Source organism: Toxotes jaculatrix, chromosome 10 (genome assembly GCF_017976425.1).
Source record: "Toxotes jaculatrix isolate fToxJac2 chromosome 10, fToxJac2.pri, whole genome shotgun sequence".
Classification (NCBI taxonomy): domain Eukaryota; kingdom Metazoa; phylum Chordata; class Actinopteri; family Toxotidae; genus Toxotes; species Toxotes jaculatrix.
The window spans coordinates 28693027-28709190 of NC_054403.1; the positions used below are offsets into that span (position 1 = coordinate 28693027).

Sequence of the window (16164 nt, forward strand, 5' to 3'; positions counted from 1 at the left end):
AAACCGGAAGTTGATCTACGCTGTAGCATCCTAACGCTGACTTTCTCAACCACATCCGTCTATTTCCCGTAAAGTCTGTAACACGGGAGCACCTGAAATGTTGGAGCGGCTGGCTTGACCGCAGGATACACAGCATCACTCAGGACTGATTATCCATTGTGGAGAATGTTGTCACAGCTTTTGTACATTGTCTTCTTTTCCGTATTCAGTATAATTGGGTCTGGTTGGATTTTACCTCAGAACACATTGTTTAGCTCTTTAATTTTTATTGTTTTAAGTTTCTGTTGTTGTATATGTATGTTTATTTGTTGTGATACAGACCCAAACAAGGTGGGCTGTGTAATTTATTTTATTATTTTTATATTTATTTATTTGCATTTTTCTATTACTGGTAGTTATTGGCTATCACTTTCATTTAGTTTTGGCAGACAATCAAAAGTAAAGCATGTTTGCTTCAACTGATGAACACTGAAGCAATGTCCACATGCAAGCCATGAAATTCATGTTCCTTGTTTTTACTGGTAGTTGGCAGGAAATTCAACAGAAAAGCTTTATTAGTGACATGTTTGTGCCAGTGATTGACAAAAATAAAAATGGAAATAAATAAGTCGGGGTTGAATTGTGATTTATTGTAAACCTCTGTGTATAACTGTAGTCCCATGTGTTTCCAAAAGGTGGAGGACCCGTTTCCTGTACCAGTTCATTTTCCTGTAGCTTCGTTGGTTCGGCAGCAGGTTTAAACTGGAAATGCATCTCACCTTTGTGCGTTTCCAATTGTCACCTGCTGCTGAGACAATCAAATGAAGCCATAGGAAAATGAATTGGAACAGTGTGCCGCCTTCTGAAGTGGGACTACAGCCGTGCACAGAGTCTAGAAGCAGAATAAGAACGATGTCTAACATGAGTTTAAATTTGACGTAGAAAAAATGTCCACAACGACCACATTTGGACAACAATTAGCCCTTATTCAGAGGTCCTGTGGACGTCAATACTGGACGTTCGGTAGACGTCGGAAAAAAGACGTCTTCTGGCGTCACAGTCTGCACCTTCAGGGGACCAAAATTGGACGTGCAAAGACGACGTCGAAAAGACGAAGAAGAGACACCACAGAAGAAGAAAGCGATTTCCTATAGCCTTTATTAGAATCAATAACTGATCAATATGATGGATTTAAAAGGAGGTGGCTGAATACAGAGAAGACGTCAGAGAAAAAAAATGATAAAAACACTGAGACATCATCATACAACAGTAAGTAAACAGAGATGTCATCACACAGGCAGATAAACAAGGCTTCGGTGATGTCAAAATAAAAGTCTACAGGTGTGAGCTCACCTGGTGACACAGACGAGTTTATTCAGTAATACGACCTCATGATTTCATTAATATACGTTTAATATACGAGAACTGTACAGAAACAAAATCGTCTCAATGTTAAACAAGTTGATTTTATTTTTTTATTTTATTTTATTTTTTATTTTATTTTATTTTCTTATTTTTTATTTTATTTTCTTAAAACCAAAAAAAAATCTCCCAGTTCAGTTTCTGTCTGTGAAATAAACCTGAACGGAGCTTTTCCCTCCGAACGCTCGGATCGTTGGGGCGCCACTTTTCTCTGCGTTCAAAGTTTCTAACGTTAAAGATTCAGATTTTTAAATTGTGAGAAAAGGTTTGTTAGAATTCTGTTTCCCTGCTTCACCCGCTCGTCCATCGGCCTTCGCTCGTTTTCAGCTGACTGGTTGATCCTGCAGAGACTTTATCAGCACTGATGTGGAACCAGTGTAAGCTGAGGCAGTGACTGCAGCGCCGCCGGGAGGAAAACCTGAATCTGGACCAGTCTGGTCTTGAAATGGGGTTTGGTTTAGTCCAGAATCCTCCTGAGGAGGGTCAGTGACGTCACATCATGACGACGTCTCTGCTAAGCCGACTGGCCAATCAGAGCCTGTCTACTGCTGAAGACAGTGACATCATCAGGGACACGCCAATCAGGAGCCGATGTCGTCATAAACCACCTGATCAACCAGCAAATTGATTTTAAATCAAGGACCTGCTGTCAGACAGATGTGAGTCCGGTGAACAGGTAAAGGTGAGTCAGACAGAGTGGTGGGTATGTTCATGGTCGGAGGCGGAGCTTATCTGACGCTCGATGGCCCGCTGGGCTTTACAGGCGGCCATCTTGCTCTGGATATCCGGCTTCCTCTCAAAGTAGTCAACAAGTGGTGGCTCCGTCAGCAGTGACGCCAGCACCTGCTCAAAGGTAATCGACCAATCAACATCCAGGACGCTGCCCCGCCTCTGCTCGCCACCAATCAGCACGGTGTCGTCGGCAATGTCCTCACACTGCAGCGAGCCGGAGCTCACCATCGAGTATGATGACACCGACGTGTCGTCCTTCGTTTCCTCGTCTGGAGTCTGCACAACCGCTGTCTCCAGCTGTGCATCAGCCAGAGCCCGGCACACCTGGGACTCACCTGACCCCTCCTCACCAGGCCCCTCCTCGCCCTGGGGATCTGAGGGCGGAGCCTGGGCAGGGGGCGGAGCCTGCATGGCAGCGGCCTCGTTCTTCTTGGTCCCGTTGTTGAACTTCTTGCCGACCTCCCCGATGCGCAGCAGCAGACTGGCCACGGTGGCGATGGAGTGATACAGCTCCTGCTCCAGCGGCTCCTCGCTGAACATGTTGTACAGAGTCTTACACAGCTCTATGAACTGCTCCTGCACAGACGGACACAGGTTAGCTCTCACTCTGACACTTACACCTCAGCGAACACCTGACCGGCTCCTCACCTGGTTCATCCGGGGCAGGTCTTTGATGGTCTCTCTCCTGGGCTCCTTCTCTTTGGCCCACATCCTCAGGTAGTACCTGTAGTCCTTCAGCTTCTCCTCTGCAACAACAACAGGTCTCAGGTCACAGGACAGAAATCAGGAACTGTGCCACAGTTAAACAGTTAAAGAGCAACTGCAGTCCAATGTCCCTGTCCACTCTGCTGATCCACTGCAGCACAGGACAAACCACAGGACTGTGGACCTGATCCACACTGAAGCTGCCTCTCAGTCTTTCACCTGTGCAGGACAGGTACGCCACCTGTCCACCCAGTCAGCAGGAAGCAGGGCAGTTACCTTTCTTCTCCTCGCTGTCTCCTCCTCCGTGCTTCGCCTCCTCACCTGTTCACAGAGAAGAATCATCATCGTCACTGTCAAAGCACCCGAGACAACGAGACGCTGCTAAAATCACTCGTTCACTCATCAGATTAAAATCAGTGTTGATCAGACGTTTCCTTTTTTGATCTTCAGCGTGTTGCACCTCTGGCCACGCCCCCATCAGTGATGTCACAGCACAGGTATCACACCTGGAGCCTTGTCTTGTTATAAGTGAATTTTCTCTTTTTCAGGCCTGGGTCATGGAGGAAACTCCACCTGTCCTCAGCCACAACCTGCAGCTCCTCCTGGGGGTCCAGGGGCCTGATGGGATTTAACACCCCCCCCCCCCCCACCGTGTTCTGGGTTTGCCCCCAGGACACCACCTCAGCTGAGTCGTGCATGTAGAATCAAGAATCAAGAATCAAGAATCTTTATTGTCATTATGCAAGGCACAATGAAATTTTGTTCAGCAGCTCTTTGGCACAAATAGTAACATAAAGGCATATTAAAATCTATCTAAATAAGTATAAAATAGAATAAAATATAAAATAAATAGGGATAAAGAATATGGTGAACAGTGCAACAATATATAAAGTGACTGGTATGAATATGGATATATGGGTCAGAGTACAGCTTATTTCTGACTTATTTCTGACTAAAGTGCAGTGCAGCATGAGTGTCTTTTTGCAGGCGTCTAGTGATCAGCCTTTGGATTGGTGGAGGGTGGATGTGTGAGGAGATGGGGTGATGGATTTCACAGCTCTGGGGAAAAAGCTGTGTCTTAGCCTATTGGTGTGGGTTCTGATGTTCCTGTACCTCTTGCCAGAGGGGAGAGGTACAAACAGTTTGTGACCTGGGTGGGTGGGGTCTGCAGCTATACGACTGGCCCTCCTTTGAACCCGGCCGTCGTATATAGAGTCCAGTTGTGGGAGAGGACTCCCCACGATCCCCTGTGCTGTTTTCACCACCCGGGCCAAGTCCTTCCAGTCTTGTGCAGTGCAGCTCCCGTACCACACTGTTGCACTCAAACAGAGGATGCTCTCTATTGTGGCTCTGTAGAAGTTTGTCAGGAGCTGAGGGGAGAGTCCAGACCTTTTGAGCTTCCTGAGGAAGAAGAGCCTTTGTTGAGCCTTCTTCACCAGGTGGGAGGTGTGCATGGACCAAGTGAGGTCAGATGTGATGTGGATGCCCAGGAACTTGATGTTGTCCACCCGCTCCACCTCCTCCCCATGAATGAGGAGAGGGGTGTGTTCCATCCTCCTGGATCTCCTAAAGTCCACAATGACCTCCTTGGTCTTGCTGGTGTTCAGGACAAGGTTGTTGTCTGCACACCATCCTGTCAGGTGCTGGATCTCCTCTCTGTAGTGAGTCTCATCATTGTCCGATATGAGACCCACTACGGTGGTGTCGTCTGCAAACTTTACGACTGTGTTGGTGGAATGAATGGCGGTACAGTCGTGTGTAAACAGGGTGAAAAGGGCTGGGCTGAGCACACACCCCTGCGGTGTGCCTGTGCTCAGGATCAGTGTGGATGATGTGGTGTTGCCAATTCTCACCACTTGAGGCCTGTTGGTGAGAAAGTCCCTGATCCAGTAGCACAAGAGGCCAGGCAGTCCCAGGTTGTGAAGTTTCAGAGTCAGCTTGTCCGGGATCACAGTGTTGAAAGCTGAACTGAAATCCACGAACAACATCCTGACGTAGGTGTTGGGGTGCTCCAGGTGAGTGAGGGCTGTGTGCAGTGCTAGAGAGACCGCATCCTCTGTTGATCGGTTCTCTCTGTAGGCGAACTGATGTCTGTCCAGAGTAGCAGGGATGGTGTCTTTGATGTGACTTAAGACGATCCTCTCAAAGCACTTCATGATTACCGGTGTCAGAGCGACTGGGCGGTAGTCGTTGAGGCTGGTGACGGCAGATTTTTTCGGCACAGGCACAATGATGGAGGACTTAAGGCATGCAGGAACTGAAGCTAACTGCAGGGACAAGTTGAAAATGTCCAGAAAAACACCAGCTAGCTGATGTGCACACAGCTTCAGGACCCGACCTGACACCTTATCTGGTCCTGCAGCTTTGTTGGTGTTAATCCTCTTCAGGGTGGAGCTCACCTGGTGATACTGCAGGACGAGAGGCTGGGACTGCTCCTCTAGCTGTGGGAGATGAACAGTCTCTCTGCTGCCAGGAGTGTCAAAGCGTGCAAAGAACGTATTTAAGGTGTCAGGCAGAGCGGGATCGTGGCTGATCTGCTGGTTGCTGTTCTTGTAGTCTGTTATGGTCCTGATGCCTCTCCACATTTCCCGTGGGTTGTTGTTGGAGAAGTGCTCCTCAATGCGTTGTCTGTACCTGTGTTTGGCCTGCTGGATGCCCTTCCTCAGTTCTGTCCGGGCCCTTCTGTAGGCCAGCCTGTCACCTGACCTGTAGGCTACATCCCTAGCTTTGAGCAGAGACCTCACTGTGCTGTCCCACCAAGGTTTCTGGTTTGGAAACACCTTGATGGACTTTGTGGGCAGAACAGCATCAGTGCAGAATTGCACATAGTCCAGGACGGATGATGTATAGGTCTCCAGGTCCGAGCCATCTTTGAACACTCCCCAGTCAGTGAGTTCAAAACAGTCTTGTAGTGCTGAGGCAGCCTCCTCAGTCCATACCTGAACTGTTTTGGTGGTTGGTCTTGTCCTGCAGATCAGAGGTTTATATGCTGGGATTAGCTCCACAGAGATGTGATCCGACATGCCCAGGTGAGGTGCTGCTGCAGCTTTGTATGCTCCTGGGATGTTGCAGTAAACCTGATCCAGTATATTATTGTCTCTGGTGGGAAAGTGTATAAATTTCTGGAATTTTGGAAGCACTGTTTTCAGTTCCACATGATTGAAATCTCCAGCCACAATCACAGCTGCCTCTGGGTTGGAGTTCATCTGCCTGCTGATCAGACAGTAGAGCTCTTCTAGCGCTAGCTTAGCGTTAGCCCGCGGTGGAATATACACAGCTATGATCAGAATGGAGCAGAACTCTCTCACCGTCTTGAATGGTCTGCATTTCACAGCCAGGTATTCCAGATCAGGAGTGCAGAGCGTTCCGATGATGTGTGCGGCTGTACACCAGGAGTTGTGGATGTAAAGTGCAAGCCCTCCGCCTCTGCATTTGGCCGAGTCCGCAGTCCTGTCTGCTCGGAACAAAGAGCGTCCCGCTAGCTCGACCGCGGCGTTAGGTGTGCTGCCGTCCAGCCAGGTTTCAGTGATGATGACCACACAGCTGTCCATCCTCCGCGTGACGATCCTCAGCCGAATCTCGTCCATTTTGTTGGCCAGTGATCTTACGTTGGCGAGGAAGAGACTGGGGAGAGCCGGACGGTGGGGTTTAGCATGTAGCCTAGCACACACGCCGCTCCTCTTGCCCCTCTTTTGTTTACGGTGCCTCCTCCGTCTCCTAGGCCACAGAGGGGGGGCGATGGCGAAAGCCGTGGTGGTCCGCTGGATCTCTGGCAGTATAAAATCCGGCTCAGGGTATGCATAAAATTGGCAGTTTCTTCCTATGTACAATAGTTCAGCCCTACCATACTGAACTAACGCTTCAAGTGGTTGTAACCACAACAAAAACACGAACAAAACAAACAAACGCCGAGAGCCCTGAGCCGCTGCGTGCGTGCGCGCCGCCATCTTGGATGTAGGACGAGGTCCAGGTCCAGGAGCTCCTAAACTCCAGCTCATGCACCAGAAACACGTCTGATCTTTCCAGGTTTCTACCTGTGAGCAAACTGACCTGAGATCAGGTGTGTTACGATTATATTAGTTATGATTACACCAGTGGAGTTAATGAGACCTCCTGATACCTGGACCTTCCACACCTGAGAGGACTCCTGCTTCCCCTGATACCTGATGCAGCTCAGCACCAGGTGTTGGTCAGCTGACAGGTGCTGACACCTCAGGTGTTCTGGTACCAGGTAAACTCATGAACCACTTTATGCTCAAACATGATGACATCACCCAGCTCCTCCTGAGCACCTCCCTCTGTCACTGCTCAGGTGAAGTCCTCCCCCTCCCCCTCTGAGCTGTGGCGTCTCCAGGTGACGCCTCTGGGAGCAGGAGAGAATCCAGCCTCTGTCCGGGGCGTCGCTTCCCGTGACTTCCTGTTTATGAGGCTGATTACTCACGATTGGACGGTTCTGTCTCCTAGCGACAGATTTACACACCACCAGTGGTGTAACCCGATTCACCAGGTTAGAGCGGGTTAGTGAAAAGTTTACCCACAGCCCAGGTGACACCTGCTGTGACATCACCGACTGTGGCGAGCCAGAGGAGCATGACATCTGACAGCAGAGCTGCAGGTTTCCTTCAACCACAAAACACAAACCTGATGTCACTTCCTGCTGCCCCAGAATGTCCAGGTCAGACAGGAAGGAAGGTTCTGGAGGGAAGCACATGAAGAAGAAGAGAGAGAAGAAGAAGAAGAAGCGGAAGAAGAGGAAACACTCAGAAAGTGACGACGTCATCAACCTGATCAATCACAGTGATTAACTCTGCTGTGACAGCACCGATCAATCAATGTGATCAGCAGCTGATTCACAACTGGAAACAAAGATCACTGACACACACACACACACACAGACAGACAGACACAGACAGACAGACACAGACAGACACACACACAGACACAGACAGACAGACACACACACAGACACAGACAGACAGACAGACAGACACACACACACACACAGACACACACACACACACACACACTCAGTTTTGACCTTGTGGTTCATCGTCAGTGAAGAAGTGCGTAGCCTCCAGCGCAGACTCCGCCTCCTCAGGACACAGAGCTGAAACATAAACAAACAAAAATAAATAAAAACAAGAAGACGTCAGAGAATCAACAAACCCAGTGTTTATAAAATGAGGTGGGGTCCAGGTGAGCTGTGGGCGTCTTACCTGGAGGAAGGTGGAGCTTGTACAACAGTTTGAGTTTCTCCGTCATGTCTCCGTGATACATCCCACCTGCAGACACACACACTGAACATCACAACTGTGATACAACAAAGAACCACACCGTTCAGTTACCTCAGCCATCATGTTACCTGTGTGTGTATGTTCTGTACAGTGTGTGTGTGTGTGTTGTGTACAGTGTGTGTGTATGTTGTGTACAGTGTGTGTGTTGTGTACAGTGTGTGTGTGTGTTGTTGTGTACTCACTGAGTCCAGTGATAAACTCTTTGAAGTTGACCAGTCCGTCCTGGTTCTGGTCCAGGAGCCTGAAGAGGCGGGCTGACAGGGTGGGGGTGTGGCCTCCACAGATCCAGGGGGCGAGCGCCGTGAACAGCTGGGTGAACTGGGCCGGGTCGATGCGGTACTGCTCCAGGTACGGCAGACTGGGATCGTGACGCTCGGCCGCTGAGCTGCTGGAGCCCCAGTAACAGCTCGTCATGTGTTTGGACTGGGGGGGAGGGGGGGGGGGCAGTGGGGGGGTCACACTGTGATCAAACAGCTGACAGGAACATCTGGTGCCCCCCCCCCAACCCCAAAACAACAACAACAACAACCTGAAATCAGGGGAAACAGGTTCTGATCCACTGGCTGCAGAGCAAAGCTCCCAGTGTCTGTCTGTGCCCTGAGTTTGACCTGACAGGCAACATCCTGTCTGTCAACGGAGGAGAGGAGGAGAAGAGGAGAAGAGGAGGAGGACAGAGGAGGAGAAGAGGAGGAGGCCTGATGAAGGCAGGTCTGTTTGTTCTCACCTTAAAGAGACAGTAAAGCTCCTCCAGCTCCTCAATACTGAAGGCTGACTCCGTCATCATCGCCCTCACCTGCGCGCACACACACACACACACACACACACACCTGTAAACACTGCATCTGCATTAGCAAGTTAGCATTAGCCTGCAGAATGCTAACATCACCCACCACGCTCCTCTTGGCCGTATCCTCCAGTGACTGGATGACCTTTAACCTCTGTTTGAACCTCATCTGCTCGATGACGTCGGAGCGCAGGCTGCCGAACTTCTGCTCAGAGAAGAAGAAACTGGCATCACCACAAAAACGCCAGGAATTAGACAGAGGAGGTGAGGTCTCTAGCTTCTCATCACTCTGCTTCGTATCAAACAGGTCGAAGTCGCCGATGAAGCAGCAACAGGAAAAGCAAATGACATCACGCTGACACATAATCTATAAAACACCTGAATCCAGCTGTTGTTCACCTGTAGGGGGCACAACACTCATAACTAACTGACATCATGACGTGTCATCGGACCAGTCTGACCTCATAGGACGACTTGATGAGGTCGAAGATGTCGATCTCGGGCGGAGGGTCGTCTCCGCTCGTCAGCAAGGCGTGCAGGTGAGGGATGGGCGGAGCCACCGTCTGTTTATTCACAACGTTATCCAGGTACCTGCACGCAGTTTTATTTACTCAGACACTTCGCACTACAACGCATTTCATACCTCTATTCTCCGCCTACTCTCGACTCTGGTCTGCCCCCTACCTGCCCAGGATGGTCATTGCTTCTCCCTCATCGCTGCAGGACAGCAGGGCGTCCATGTTGTCATGGAGAACAGCCAGTGCCACCTACAGAAAGGAAGCAGGTTAACCACAGGTAGTGGAGCTGTTCCCTGACACACCTGTAGAGACAGGAAGTAGTTCCATGAACACACCGTCACAGTGTGTACGCCGCTCTGTGTTCACGCCTTCGTATGGTGTTTGATTTTTATTATTCATTTCAATCACTTCCTACGTTTGTCAGTCTGTACCTGGAGGACGACCTCGATGACCTCACAGAAAAAGCAGTTAACCAATGAGACGACAGGTAGTCACCCGTCACCTGTTGGAAATTCCAACATTTGTTTGAAGGTAAATCCTCCAAACTCTAATGACCTGTCTGTTTGCTCTGTGAACCAGGAGAGGGCGCTCGAACCCGTCGCCATCAGCTGGTTAACCCAGTTAACCGTCGGTCAGTGACCAGTCCACAGTCCGTGTCCAGTTACCGGCGGGTCGATACCTGGAAGATGACCTTGATGCCCTCGTAGAAGAAGCAGTCGACCAATAGGACGGCGCTGTCAAACGGCATCACAGACAGGAAGAGGGTGAGGAACCAGGACAGGCTGATGGTGGAGATGACTCCCAGCTCCTGCATGTGTTCATACAGCAGGGGGAGGAAGGCCCGGGTCAGATCCTCAAACACCCCCTGATCCACCAGAGCTCCTGCATGGACACAGAACACATCAGACCAGCACAGCGCCCCCTGTGGCCGCACATCAGCACCTCTGCTCACAGTCAGCTCTGTAGGTAAGGAGGTGCAGGGACACACACTGACACACACACAAACACACACACACACACTGACCTACGACCCTGGTGTTGTAGTAGTCGGGCAGCATCCGCTCACACAGAGCCACGAGCAGCCAGAAGGCTTCTTCCTCTGTACAGTACAGCAGCAGGACGGAGGTGACAATGTTCATGGCCTGGGGACGGGGCGTCGGTGGGGCGGGGCGTCGGTGGGGCGGGGCGTCGGTGGGGCAGGGCGGGGTTCAGATATAAAAAACAGTATTTAAATGAAGGCACGGGGGCGTGGCCTTCCTGCTGCGTATTATAGCCGTTGGCCGCTGACTGAGCAGCTCCGAGTGTTTTGTTTATTTTATGTTACATTTATGTTTTTATCTTTGTGATATACATAAATATTTAGTTTTACTTTGATTGTGTTTTATTTGTTTTTCTAACTCACCTGGCAGTACCCGATGCCCGGGTTGCGGTGGGCGTAGGCGGTGAGAACGCGGCGCAGCGCGGCGATGCCCGTCTCGTTCTGGAAGGCTCTGTGTTCGGGCATCGAGCGATGGAGGTCGCGCTCGATTTCCTCTGTAGCCAACGAACACAGTCCCATGGCCTGCTCCACCAGGTCGCCATAGTAACCAGGGTGGGTCGCCATCTCATTCTGCGCTCCTGGACAGACACGTGGACACAGCAGCCGTCACAGCTCTCCTCTCAGGTGAGTGAATGAGTGAATGAAAGGGTGAACACTGACCAGAGAACAGCAGCCACAGCTCTCCTCTCAGGTGAGTGAATGAGTGAATGAAAATGTGAACACTGACCAGAGAACAGCAGCCACAGCTCTCCTCTCAGGCGCTCTGGGATCCCGTTGAGGACCAGTTCTCTGGTTCTGGATGTTCGGTACATGCAGACACCTCGACCGAACTCTGAGAAATGGATGTTCCACGCCTCCTCCTTCATCTTCTCCTTCATCTTCAGAAGGGAGAAGGAGGTGAAGGAGGGAAGGAGAGGAAGAAGAAGAAGACAAAGGAAGATTTATTTCAATGGTCTGACTCAGGAACTAAAATATTTTAGCTTCGTCTTCGTCAACACATCAGATCAATGATGAGACGCTGTTTTCTAACGGTTCTGTCCTCACAGTCCTGCTGCTGCGTCCAGTCCAGTATCTAAAGGTGCTGGGACTTGAACTCACGGCTTTGGGTCCCAGGTCCTCTGGAGCGTCTCTGTGGTAGAGCTGCAGCAGACCCTGGCTGGCTGTGGGCAGACCAGGGTGGTAATGACGCCCCCTGTGGACGGACTCAGACCCTGCAGATGAGGAAGAGGGGACGCTGGCGGATCCCTGAAGACAAATCAAAAAACATCATAATAAAACAGGAGCTGCTGCGACGATTCTTCTCCGACCACAATCCTGTGACGGCGTCTGAGAGCAGCCAACAATCATGTGATCTGATACTCAGCTGACAGCTACACCGCTCAGCCACACGGTGGCAGTATAACTACACATTAAATCACTTCCAATCTGTCTGATGTACAATCTATCTGCCTCCTGTTTCCTATGAAGCATTTTGGTTGCAGCAGATCTGACCGTCTCCGTGAGTGTCGTACCGAGTGACCAATCAGAGACAGCGGGCTGGTATCGCCCCACGAGCTGTCAGGTGTTCGCTGAAGGAAGTCGGAGATGCGTTGAACCAGGAAGTCTCTGTCTTTGAGGTTGGCGAACAGGAAATTCATTTTGTTCTTGGTGCTGATGGAGACAGGACACGGCAGGACGCTACTGCTGTCCGCCTTCTCCACGATGGACACCTGAGGAGCAGAGCAGCAGAAAATCGCCCATCAGTCTTCGCAGGTGGACAGGATGTCCGTCAGGGTCTGAGAGGATCAGGTTCTTCACAAGGTCATGAACAAAATAAATAAAATGTTTAGTAAAATATAAAATCACGACTCTGATGAAACATTTCTGGGGCATCAGAAAATGGTTTGAGTTCCAGGACTGAGAGAGAAAAAGTGTGTGTGTGTCAGTGGAAACACTGCCCTGCCCCAGGTTCCCTGAACTACCCACTGTACAATCTGCACTCGCTGCAGTTTCTTTAAAACCCGACTGAGCATCAGAGTCGCGCCTGACTTCAGGATCCTCTGCCCGAATTCACCGTTGATGTGAAGGTGGCGTGAACTTTCCTCCAGCTGCTGCCAGATGTTCACACGGAGCCGTGCTCCACCGGCAGCAGCTTCACCTGGAGCCGAGCGTGTTTACCTCTCTCAGCGGGATGATCAGCTGACACAGGTCTTCTTCTCTGCTGTTAAAGCAGATGTAGTTGTTGGAGATGAACAGCTGTCCGACCACGTGCATCTTAGCGAACGGCGTCCACAGCGTGCAGTCCGTGTGTCCGTCCAGACGCTCGTCCTGCATCAGTCGGAACATCGCTCGGTACCGCTCGTTCTTCGCCCGGGCGTCCAGATCCCTGCGGGAGTGACACGGACAGGAAACAGCTGATCAGGCCCGAGGTCAAAGGTCAACGACAGAGAGACCAGAAGGAGAGACAGTCTCAGTTAGTTCGATGGTCCAGGTGAAAAAAACTGCTGAGACAGAAGGACACAAGACTTCCTGTTTACACTGAGAGACATCATGAGTCAGGACACACACACACAGACACACACACACAGACACACACACAGACACACACAGGTTTCCATCAGTCCTTCAGGTTCTGGTTGGGGGGGTTAGAGGTTCTGTTCTGGTTCTGTTCTGGTGTCTCAGACCTCTTCAGTGCAGACACGTTCTTCAGAGTCTTGCAGGGTTTGGGCAGCGAGTGGTCGGCGGCGAATGCTTCGTTATCGAGCAGCTGACGCATGGCGATGTTGGCGAGCTGCTCCATCAGCTTGAAGGTGTCATTGATGTTGAGGAACATGGAGAAGAAATGTTCGGTGTGACGAGTGCAGACGCGAACGCTCTCAGGAAACACCAGAGTGGCGTCTTTGTCCAGCTGGGTCACGTCCGTCCACGGCACCACCAAGGTCACTGAGGGAGGAGGGGCAGGAAGTGGAGATCAAACAAAAATATATGAATGAAACATGAAACACGAGGCAGCGGCAGGTTGTGTGTGTGTCTGTGTCAGTTTAACTAAAATTTCACTGTTTTAAAACAGAATCAAGAAAATAAAGTGTTTCCTGTTTCCTGTTGCTCAGACTGTGTGAGTGAAATAATCAGGTTCTGGCCTGTGATTGGCTCGTCGTACCCTCCTTGCCCAGCAGGAAGGAGTAGAAGCACAGGTGGTTGACTGACAGGTAAAGCCAGCCCTGCCGTGGGACTCTTCCCTTCCAGTAGCTGCAGGAGTAATAATTCACCAGCTTCTCCTCGTCAGGCATCCCGAACAGCCTCCTCATCTTCAGCTCCGCCTCCCGAAACTTCCCGCAGTCCTCCTCCGGCTCGTCGCCCTGTTTCATCCGGTTCTCCTCCGCGATGATACCCTGCAGGAAGTGACATCGTTCACTGACAGGTACACAGAGGGAGAGAAAAAACAGGGGGAGGAGGAAAAACAGGAAGTGACATACAGAGATCTTTCCTTTGACAAAGGTGGTGACGTCTTCATCGTTATCAAAAATGGAGATGGTCTGCAGCAGGTTGGACTCCAGCCAATCCCAGTGCTCTGTGATCTCCTTCCTGGACGAGCCTGCAAGACACAGCTCAGGTTCAACTACCATTCAGCCAGTTCCACTGATCAGGTCCAGTCCGGTCCAGTCCGGTCCGGTCCAGCTGACTCACCACAGGCGATGTTCCAGTAGACCTGAGAGTCTGCAGTCTGTAGCAGGATCCTGTATGGAGCCACTCTGGCACTTGAGTCCAGAACCACATCCAGAGTCCCAACCAGGAGACCTGCACACAGGTAGACAGGTAAACAGGTAGAGACAGACAGTTCACACGGGCTGGTTCCCCTCCACCTTCACATTTCACTGAGCCTTAACCCTGGGTGGGGGGGGGGGGTGGACCACCAGAGTCCTCATCGGCTCAGTGATTCATCTAAACTACGACTAACAGCTGATGTTGCTAGGAGACAGTGGGGGTCACAGCTGACTTCCTGTCAGCTGACTGCTGATGACATCACTGGGTGGTTTCCTGGTTTCCAAGGGAGTCTGATGAATCATCATGATCCGAGTTCACTGTCACAGCTGTGGCTGCAGCGGATCACAGCTGGATCACCGTCTGATCACCTTCAGCAGGTTATCGTGTTGCTGTAGCAGCCGGTGAAACATCTGATCACTAAATGATAAAAAACCGAATCATTTAAGCGACTCTCGTTTTTATCGGCGCGTCATAGTAAGAAATGTGTTACTACGACCAGAAGGTGGCAGCAATGCACCTAAAAGCTGTAAACTGCTGCAAACAGCAAGTAAACAACAACAAACAACAACACAGAGCGGTGTTGTTGTTTGGTTTCCTGGTTTTAGCTTCACCGGGTCAGACTCTTTGCACAGGTTTGTACAAACGACTGTTCAACCTGAACAAGGGTCAAAGGTCACAGCTCAGAGCCGAGCGTCAGGGGCTGAACCAGGAGCAGCAGGAAAGTATGTGTGCTGTGTTCAGGGTCCTTCAGCAGAGTCTGAGACTTTAACGTCGTCCTGACGGTTTGGTTTCATTGGTGAATCAGTGGAAAGTAACTGAGAATGTTTACTGAAGATGGAGGGACTCGTACCTGTGTACCTGTACCTGACTGTGTACCTGTGCTGCAGCACGTGTATCTGACGGCTTACTTTACAAACCAGGCCTCGGATCAGTTCATGAACAATGAATAAATATGTCTAATATTTCCACGGATCCGTCTCCATGACAACCGAGCGGACTCCACCCACTGATGAAGACCGTGTGTAACGGCTCAGGGAGGCGCCTCAGGACCTGGAGTTTGGACCGTCTTCTCAAACTAAAACGGTTTAAGGTCTCTGAACTGGAGCTGCCCCCCCCCCCCCCGCCTCCCCGGCCCAGACCCCCTCGTGTCCTTGGTGTACTGCTGTGAATCCTACAAACCAGAACCGGACCAAGACACTGCGGAGCCGTACTCACCGGAGAGTCCACCTCCGCGGCCGTGCCCCCTCCTCCTCTGCAGGATGAAGAACGGGTTGGCCCGCTCAGAGACCCACAAAGCCCCGGCCAGCAACACCTCCTCCGGCTGGATCCACATCTCACCCTGCGCCTGGTACACTGCCCCCCCCCCCCGCCGGGAAAGTCCGGGAGATACTGCGCCCCCCCCCCCGCTGGGAAACACCGGGACAAAACGGCGACTCTGAAAAACAAGAAGCTGATGTTGTTTTCACTCGGTCAGATGACTGCACATCACTTCCGGGTCTGACGACTCAGGACACGCACCCCGAGCGCGCTGCGTCATGACGTCACAAACAGACCAAAGAAACAAACAAAATAAAAACGTTCAGATGTTTTTATTTTCGTCTTTATTCACAACAACAGGGGCGATTAGTTCCCGGTACCGGAAGGAGAATTACTGCAGTACTGCAGTAAAAGTACCAGCACCACAGTGTCAGGAGTATTCTCAGTTTCACAGTAAAAGTACTTCCTGTAGTTACAGTTTCACAGTAAAAGTACTGTGACCCAGAAACAGAAAAAACAAACGAGCCAAAAGATGAAAAATCACATTTTTATTTACAAAATAAAAAGTTAAGTTAAAAATACAAAACAGTAAAAACTGGCTATGTACACATTTACACAGCGATGGAGGAGTGATGAAGAGGAAACCGTCCCGCCACACACAGGTGAGACATCTGACCAGATGACAGTCTG

At 50.7% G+C, this 16164-nt stretch overlaps 1 protein-coding gene across 2 annotated transcripts; it reads right to left on the minus strand.

The window, feature by feature from the left end:
• Positions 1-1119: 1119 nt before the first annotated feature.
• Positions 1120-15696, minus strand: LOC121188080 (TBC1 domain family member 9B). 2 transcript variants are annotated; one of them, XM_041047643.1, is made up of 23 exons: positions 15433-15696; positions 14140-14250; positions 13929-14047; positions 13613-13844; positions 13137-13395; positions 12631-12838; positions 11985-12182; positions 11572-11718; positions 11201-11351; positions 10837-11051; positions 10459-10576; positions 10114-10316; positions 9601-9683; positions 9378-9507; positions 9023-9121; positions 8857-8925; positions 8315-8555; positions 8055-8120; positions 7877-7945; positions 7480-7533; positions 3115-3159; positions 2782-2879; positions 1120-2709 (listed from the first exon to the last, which is right to left on the minus strand). In XM_041047643.1, the coding sequence occupies exons 1-23, from the start codon at positions 15548-15550 to the stop codon at positions 2089-2091; spliced, it is 3654 nt and encodes a 1217-aa protein (XP_040903577.1). In that variant the 5' UTR covers positions 15551-15696; the 3' UTR covers positions 1120-2088. The 2 variants fall into 2 exon arrangements, with proteins under 2 accessions (XP_040903577.1, XP_040903580.1); XM_041047646.1 differs by lacking the exon at positions 7480-7533.
• Between the last annotated feature and the right edge of the window lie 468 nt (positions 15697-16164).